Source organism: Syzygium oleosum, unplaced genomic scaffold (genome assembly GCF_021117445.2).
Source record: "Syzygium oleosum isolate NSW1041296 unplaced genomic scaffold, Sole_v2.1 Sole_v2.15, whole genome shotgun sequence".
Classification (NCBI taxonomy): domain Eukaryota; kingdom Viridiplantae; phylum Streptophyta; class Magnoliopsida; order Myrtales; family Myrtaceae; genus Syzygium; species Syzygium oleosum.
In genome coordinates, this window is record NW_026607499.1 from 2,208,499 (window position 1) to 2,217,028 (window position 8,530).

The 8,530-nt window shown below is 41.8% G+C and overlaps 1 protein-coding gene across 3 annotated transcripts; it reads right to left on the minus strand.

Moving 5' to 3' along the window:
- Window positions 1–540: 540 nt before the first annotated feature.
- On the minus strand, window positions 541–5,389 carry LOC115677984 (phospholipase A1 PLIP1, chloroplastic). 3 transcript variants are annotated; one of them, XM_030601236.2, is made up of 7 exons: window positions 5,288–5,389; window positions 5,018–5,155; window positions 3,324–4,019; window positions 2,453–2,968; window positions 1,990–2,049; window positions 1,414–1,830; window positions 541–1,180 (listed from the first exon to the last, which is right to left on the minus strand). In XM_030601236.2, exons 3-7 carry the CDS (start codon window positions 4,014–4,016, stop codon window positions 755–757), a joined length of 2,112 nt encoding a protein of 703 aa, XP_030457096.1. In that variant the 5' UTR covers window positions 4,017–4,019; window positions 5,018–5,155; window positions 5,288–5,389; the 3' UTR covers window positions 541–754. The 3 variants fall into 3 exon arrangements, with proteins under 3 accessions (XP_030457096.1, XP_030457094.1, XP_056174486.1); XM_030601234.2 differs by lacking the exons at window positions 5,018–5,155; window positions 5,288–5,389 and having other exon boundaries at window positions 3,324–4,124; XM_056318511.1 differs by lacking the exons at window positions 5,018–5,155; window positions 5,288–5,389 and having other exon boundaries at window positions 1,061–1,304; window positions 3,324–4,124.
- Window positions 5,390–8,530: the final 3,141 nt, after the last annotated feature.

The window sequence follows — 8,530 nt, forward strand, 5'->3', positions numbered from 1 at the left end:
TTACAAGTATTAGCATGTTGTCTTTACAAGTAACGGCATGTTGGAGTGTAATGAATGTAGATTTGCTCCCTTTGACCCCATGTAAATCGTCGATTTGTGCATGCAAGTACTCACTATAGATTTCTTTATGCTATTAAATCACGTATCGTTGCGCAAGCTCTCAACTTTTTAGATTTTTAGTGGTCCTTGGCTCTTATCAGGTCAGGACCTATATTCCAAGCCAATACTAGATATCATTTACCTTCTTCTGATCTGCTAGGAGAAAAAATAGAGAGAAACTGAATGTTTGTGGTTGTTGTATAGTATGTATTCCTCATTTCCTCCATTTGGGCAGTGAGTCTAACATATCTATTCACGTCTACTGAGGAACTGAACTTCTCATCAGCTTTATAGGGTTGTATCCTTTGTACATGCTCCAATTTGTGGCTTCTAGGGACTCTGTTTTCTTGGTTTTTAAGAACCAAAAGTGCACAAAATCTTGAACTAGAATAGCAGAGTACAGGGACAAAGCTCTCAGGAGAACGAAAGCAGGTTTTGAGCTTAAACTCGGGCATGTACACAAGCGCGCCATTTTCATTAACAATGGTAGGCCACGTTGTGCATTATGGTAGATAATGCACAGAGACACGTATTTGATAAATATACAAGAAACTGGCATGCACGAATTTATACATAAAAAAGTTGAAATCCTAGGTCTGCAATTTAACAAACATCTTCCTAGTTTCTTCAGAATGTCCTGGGCTTTAGGCTTCTTTTAAACGCCAGTCAGGACCTCTCTACTTGGATACCTGTTGCTTTCAAAACAGCTTTGATGGCTCCACAAGTGTGGGGATGGTGAAGTAAGCAGTGGCCACATTTGATTTCTCGGGTTGGGTATCCTTACTCTCTTATCTGCCGTCTTCGTGTGCTGTCTTAGTACCCCGTTAATTGCCTTCAAGTAGTTGCTTGAGTCATGGTCTCTGAGAATAGTACCCTCTGAGCCATAGGCGGTGGGATCGCTTAAGGTCTCTAGGGGATGAGGACAATTGAGGAAGGCCCTGACAGCATTTTTAGAGTACCTGTATCTGTCCTTGTCCAAAGAGTAGAGGGCACTTTCCGGAGGGAGTAGTGGATGCGGAGGTGATGATTTCTCATCTGGTTGGAGGATGAACATTTTGCCTAGTGGAGAGTACAACAGTTTCTGCAAAAGCAATGCGTGAATTAGTCAAATATGGGTTCTTTCAAAGTTTGATCGGACGACAGGAAAGAAGGACCAGTTAAATTATCAGTGTGTCAAAGATTCTTGAAGCTGTCTTCTCAGCAAACTGTTACCATTACAAAGCAAAAAGTAGTTCAGATAGGCTCCCTTATGGTCATCTGAGTGAATTGTGACAAAAAAGAAGTTGCAATTATTAAGTTGCAAAAAGTACTTACATTCCTTATTAGACAAGGATGAGATCGGAATGATCCAGGTAAACGCTTGAGAAGCACAGCTACATGGCTGGGGTAGCTACAGGAGAATGCTCTAGGGACTATATCTCTGTGCATCATTACACACTGCACAATATTTTCATCCAAACCCAGCTGATTCAGGATCTTTTCGCCTCCACAGAAGACAAATGGTGAGCCAAAGGTGACGGCAGGGCGAAGATTGGATGGCTTGAGGATCTTCCTTGAAATGAGCATCAAATGTACTAGAAGGGCGAGACTTCCTCCAAGAGAATGGCCTGTAAATTGAAACTTTGCACGATCCCCAAACTTATTGAGGTGGTCAATTATCTCAGGCATGAACTGTCGGTACATTCCTTTTGCAGCTTCATAGATACCTCTGTGAACTATACCCTCAGTTTCCTGGACAAGGATGATAAGTTGTTCAACAGTTAGTGCTTCCTCCTAGACTGATTCGTTTTGAAACGCAGAAAAAGATAGTGTCCCTACAACTACATGGTGACTTGCTACACTCTGGCTACTCTAATTATGAATCCACCCAAAGCTATAGCAATGGCTTACTTCGAATTTGGTTGGATCAAAGAAAAGGTTCGCCTGCCAAGATGCCAGAGAGTCCGATCCCTGCAGGTCAAAGTAATGAAACGCTCAGTCATGCAGACATTCTATATGCTCTACAACTTTTGCACTAGACACGACCCATCAATACTTGAGAAATGCACACGTTGCATTAGATTTGAGAGTAAAGTGGTGATGGCCTTTGTAATGGTGAGTTGTGCAGTGTCAGGTAGAGGATGGAGGTTGAAGTTATGTTGATCCTTGATCTAAATTTCAGGTGGTGATTACCAAATTCGTGATATAGATAGTTAATTACCAGACACTTTATAATAGCGTAACGTCGATCATAAGTCATTTGAGGCCTGAGTTTACTGTAGAAACTGAACTCCGTTTTCTCTATAGATAGCATAGATGCTGATGCAAGGGCCTATTTTGTTAGAACTGGATCAACTGGAAGGAAGAAGATTACCTGAATGACAAAACAGCGTGTATACGTGCTTAAATCGTCACAAATGAACCACTCGCAAGGTGACGAGTGTAGTGATTGCAGGTCCCTTGCTGCCTCTTGTTTTTCTTTCTCGCCTGCTGCAACCACTGAGGTCATTGCTGATGCTGCCATATATACTGCAACTTCTGATTTATAGAATCGGGGGGAATTATCCGCCACTTCTTGTGTTCCCTCTCTGCTTCCAAATGGATTCATATCATTTTCCTCGTCTTGTGTCTCGGAACCAACAGGGGAAAGTTCCTTAGCTCGAGATTGGACATAAGATGCAGCTGAAGCAGCAATGTCATAAGCAACTGATGGACGGATTGGGTGCTTAAAGTCTTTTTCCGAGTGGCAGCTATCAGTAGTTGCAACTGAAACTACAGGTACACGGATCGAGTCCTCATCAAGCTTTGCTTTAATTGCAGACGCCTCAGCTTTCCTCTCAATGGAGGATGTTACAAATTGCAGTCTATATTGTTTCCTTAGGTCATCAGCCTGCAATTTGTTTAAAAGCTCATATAATGTAAGCATAATAATTGGAGAGGACCTTAAAGGATCGGCCTGAGAAAGTATCTTCACCCCATACTCCTAGTGCAAGTCCATGGATGTAGAAAAGTGGAAGAAACTGGAGGAAAGATGGAAAACTAATTGATCAATGCTGGTGGTTAAACGCGGCAGATTTTCCAGTATATATTACATGTGAATTGGACTATCTAGTTTTAAGTATCACGATGGCAAAATCTGACACCTGCTCTAGGAATTCAATGTAGAGACAAAAGACTTGGACTTATGAATGGACATAAAAGAATTCCAAGAGAAAGCATGGGCAGCAAGGAAGAAATTACCATACCGTTATAGTTGGTATCACATAGGCCATGTTGCATAAGAATGCTAGCTGAGAAAATAGCTTAATATTGGATGTGGGTACTCGAACCAGAAATTTCGAGAAAGATTCTTGATCATATTTCCCGTCGTCGCCATCTTCTTCTTCGTCTGAACTATAACCTGCTTCACAATCACCATCGTTGTCTGTGCAGCCCGTATCGCCGTTTTCAACCATTTTGGAAGAATTATCTCCATCCAGACCGTCGATTTGCTGTTTATTTCTCCAGTGGCTCCTAATCTCCAACAGCCTCTCCACCCAATTCGATCTCGTTATCTCCATCACTCCTCCATCAACTACATCCGCAGTATCCTCCAATTCCATTTCAGGCTCCATTATATTCAATTCCTTGCTAGTCTCTGAGTCAAAGAGGAATGATCGGAGCGAGTTTGGTAAGATAGAACCAGAGAGTTGGAAAGGAATGATGCTGGTGGACTGACTGCGCTTGAGTTTAGAACGCGCCGATGAGGCTTGAATGCTATTTATTGAGCAACATAGGTGATTGTCGGAATAAGACCGACGAAAGGCAGCTCCTTTTGAAAGGTCTTTGCCCGATTGTGATCTCCGAAGGCCGTTTTGCTCTTGGTGCATATCTCTCTTTCCTGCTGCAACCGGGGCGGAGATCATCGTCATGCTGCTGCTTGCCATGGGGTATGTCATGACCTGCATTATGTTTCGGGTAAAGCTAAATCAGATGTCTGTGGAACTCTCTTTATTTCCCCTCTCCCTCCTTGAACTAGGGTGGTTGGTCGAGTTCCTGAAATTAAACTAACTAGGGTGGTTGGTCGAGTTCCTGAAATTAAACGAACTTGTGGCAACGAACATTATAAAGACAACAGAGGGAACTATGGGCTCTTTGGTAGCAACGAATGTCTGTGGAAAAGTCAAAATCGCCAAGACCGTTCAACTCTTTCAGTTTGTAACTACCAGTCTTTGGGTTATTCACTAAACAAAAACATTGTGCGTATCGAGGGTTTATTCCATGAGTGAAAGTCCTATGTCTGATTCTGTCATTTCTGTGCATGACTCGAAGGCCTTGTGTCGAAGGATAGAGCAGTAACCTAGGGAATGTAGTGACCATAGGATTGGAATTTTTCCCTTGTTATCAATGAAACCTTAAGTTGTCTTATCTCCTTCATGGCCCTATGCTGATTTACCAGATGAGTCATTATGTGCTTATCTTATCTCCATGGGGATTAACCATCCGTCTCTTGCAAGGCGAAGTTTTGTGGTTCGGCCTCGCCCTTGATCAGGGTAGTGAAAATTGTCATTCCCCTCGAAACGGACTAGGCGATTCTCTGTGTTGGTTTTTTCATGGTGAAGGTCCTTTCTTTTGTTGCAAAACAGAGATCACCAGCAAAATACACAACAAGAATAACAACTAGTAAGCATTCAAATCACATTTTGTTTCCTACAATGTTATGCTGATACTTAGGATTGCATGCTAAAACCTCCTTCAAGTGTCACCTTGCACAAATTATGCGGCATGTTTGTTCCTCTATTCGACCGAAACAAGTTTTTTACTGTCACTTCAGATAAACTTTTCCCGGTAACTCGCCCAACAAAATCCGTCCGTCGCATTTGGTTCGGAACTTTTTAAGATGTAAAAGCGAACAAAAGAATGATTAAGCAGGAAGATAACATAAACTTATGTCGTCTACCTGTAATCCAAAGGAGGGTTTAGTTGTTCCCAACTTTCTAGGCTTGGGGCTTATTGCTTCAATCTACGCATCTCTTTCCGGCTTGTGAAATCCGTCCATGACAATTGCTCCTCAATAAAGAACTCATAACGACCTCACCTGCGGGATCATGTATTAAAAAAAAGAACATAGCACACATAAAACGGAACTTCAGTGGAATTATCGGATCGTTACGAAGGGCACTAATGTTCTATCCAAAGCCATGTGAGCCACAAGAAATCAACAGCATACGGTTATTTCAGCGGCTCTGTGTCGTGTAATGATCGTCATGGGATGCTCGGAGCCAACGCTGTTGAATTGGGTTGAAATCGCAAGGCTCCTTCGCGTCCTATTTGCAGGTGAGGTCCCTAAACACAAGACCGCATCTCCATCATATCGAATTCTCGTGTCTGAATCAACTCGGTCTAATCATGTCTACGTGGAACGAAGACCACATATATCGTAATGACTATCGAAACAGGACGCAATCGTGCGGTTACCCGACTCTTCAGTTAACTAATTTAACCACCCAACACATATTAAAAGCATATGATGTTGCGGCTCCAGAACCTCGTTAAGCATTCTTGTGATAGCGTGATGAGAACAAGATTTGAAAAACAAAACGTGAAGATGAACAAAACATTTTTCTGAGTTATTAAATTGAAACAGTCGTTCATTTCTCATCGGATTTTTCAGGAGGGCAATGACGAAAGATCAAATATTCTGGGCAATTTAGGATGTGGCAGTGCAATCGCAAGAAGAGAAAACATGGCACGAAAATTTTTCCATGAACATTAAGCGAGAAAAAATATTTGTAGTATTACCTTAACAGGCAAAAATGGCAGACACCCTCCTTGTAAGTACGTGTTGCTTGAAGCACAAGAGAAGGGGAGGGCAAAAACAAGGAAAAGAGCAGCACATGTACTGAAGCTCCATTGCAGGTCATCATCATTGAACGTGCAACTCAGACATTTCTTTCTTCACATCTGGTGCATCAGAATGGTGGGGAAGTACGATAAAAAAAATGATGGTGGGACGCAAGATTCCTGAATGACACATACATTAACGAGTAGGAGCTGGAGTAGAGCTCATTGTTTTGTTTATCATGCATCTGAATCTCTCTCTCTTCTCACGTATTTATATATAAATATTATGTACTGAGATCGGTTCGGGTTGTATTTCTGTAACCAGCGATGGAGTTTAGTGAAGGGACGTACCCATGGAGGGGAGACGATCAAAAGCATCGCGGGAAGTGTCGCGGAGGAGAATCTATTCACTTGGAATTTTTTGTTGGGATTTTGGAACCAAAATCCCATAGAATTGAATAAGAAGTGTGTGGGTGAAAGTGTCCCACATAGGGTAGAAGAGAGATGGGAGATGGGTTCAAATAGTTGAGCCTCACAAATGGGTTTGGGCCCTAAGGGGTACCCCACTTTTGTGGAAGAGAGAGGATTCGCTCGAACGGAAAACTGAAGCCCTTCGCTACTGTTCACGAAAACTCGCAACTCTTCATTTTTCGCCACTTGAATAAGACCGAACAGTTTAGTTCGGAATATATCATCAGTTCGTGGCATTTTATATATTCCCGCGAGACATTTTCCCGACGCACTCTAGACATTTTTTCACTTCATCATTTTGTGCGATTGTTCTGCAAAATTGCGTTCGAAGGAGTCCTCCGGATACGTACCGGTTCGGAGGAACGAGATCCATTCTTTCCTGGGAGATGATTGTCCAATATTCTCGGGTACTGATTGAGGGGCCAAATTCATCTTAAGGACACGACGTTAAATCGTTGGGCTCGGATCAACATTCTGCTTATTTGGTTGTATTGCTTTCAGGTTAGTTTTTCCTATCGTTTGATTTTAGTTTCTGATATACGAACTTAGCCGAACAACAATCTTAAGACGAATTTGCGTTGAATTGTTATTCTATTTTCGATCTGCTTCGGTTCTGTTCGTACATTCTTTTCACACATTCTGTTCTTGTTACAATTTTTCGTTCCGGTTCATATTAAAATTTTCAATTCTGTTCATGAACAAACGATTCTATTCGTAGTCATATAATTCCGATTCTGCTTGTGAATATGTTCTGTGTTTATATTTCAGAAATGGCTTCGGCTTCCACTCCGGTTAATCCTATTCCGAATCACGGAGAAAAGCCAGAAAAGTTCAATGGTACGGATTTCAAGAGATGGCAACAAAAGATATTGTTCTATCTCACGACCTTGAACTTGGCAAGATTCCTCAATGAGGATGGTTCTAAATTGGACGTTGGAGAGACAAATAAAGAAAAGCTTGCAGCTGTGGATGCATGGAATCATTCTGACTTCCTGTGTCGCAACTATGTCCTCAACGGTCTGGACAATACTCTCTATAACGTCTATAGTCCGCTAAAAACAGCTAAGGAGTTATGGGATAGTCTGGACAAGAAATACAAAACCGAAGATGCCGGATTGAAGAAATTCATTGTCGGTAAATTTCTGGACTTCAAGATGGTTGATTCAAAGACCGTCTTAAGTCAGGTTCAAGAGCTTCAAGTGATTATGCATGATATTCATGCTGAAGGAATGACTCTAAGTGAGACATTTCAAGTGGCTGCCTTCATTGAAAAACTGCCACCATCCTAGAGAGATTTCAAGAATTATCTCAAACACAAGAGAAAGGAGTTGTCACTTGAAGACTTGATTGTTCGGTTGAGGATAGAGGAAGACAATAGAAATTCCGAGAAGAAAGTTGGCGGCAATTTGGCGGTCTCAAGAGCCAATGTTGTTGAAGAAGGATCAAAACCCAACAAGAAGAGGAAAATGCCTAGCAAGTCTGGAGAGGGATTCACCCAAGGCCTGAAGAAGTTCGTTGGCAAGTGCTTCAACTGTGGCAAGTCTGGACATCGAGCCAAAGACTGCAGAGCCAAGAAAAGACAGAAAACTTAGGCTAATGTGGTGGAAGAAATTTCCAATGGTGTTGATGATATCAATCTAACTGCCATGATATCCGAGTGTAATATGGTGGGAAACCCCAAGGAGTGGTGGATTGATACTGGAGCAACTCGTCATATCTGTGCAAACAGATCGATGTTCTCGTCCTACACAAGTGTGGGGGGTGATGAAAAACTTTATATGGGTAATTCATCAACCTCTAAGGTTGAAGGTGTTGGAAAGGTTGCTCTAAAGATGACATCTGGGAAAGTTGTGACACTAAATAATGTGCTACATGTGCCAGACATACGCAAGAATTTAGTGTCCGGATCTCTTCTTAGCAAGAATGGCTTCAAGCTGATTTTTGTATCCGATAAGTTTGTACTCTCCAAGAATGAGATGTATGTAGGAAAGGGTTACCTTAGTGATGGTCTTTTCAAGTTGAATGTAATGACTGTTGTACCCAATGATGTTATGAATAAAGTTGTTTCTGCTTATGTGCTTGAGTCTCCTAATTTATGGCATGCTAGATTAGGACACGTTAACTATAAGTCGATAAAGAAATTAATGAATATGGGACT

Bases quoted from the DNA above. Each gene is read 5' to 3' on its own strand.
- LOC115677984 (XM_030601234.2), bottom strand. From the start codon at position 4,025: ATGCAGGTCATGACATACCCCATGGCAAGCAGCAGCATGACGATGATC. The intron at 2,050-2,452 runs GTAATCTTCTTC...TTTGACCTGCAG, and splicing joins CACGCTGTTTTGTCATTCAG to GGATCGGACTCTCTGGCATC. The intron at 1,181-1,413 runs GTAAGTACTTTT...TTGCTTTTGCAG, and splicing joins ATCCTTGTCTAATAAGGAAT to AAACTGTTGTACTCTCCACT.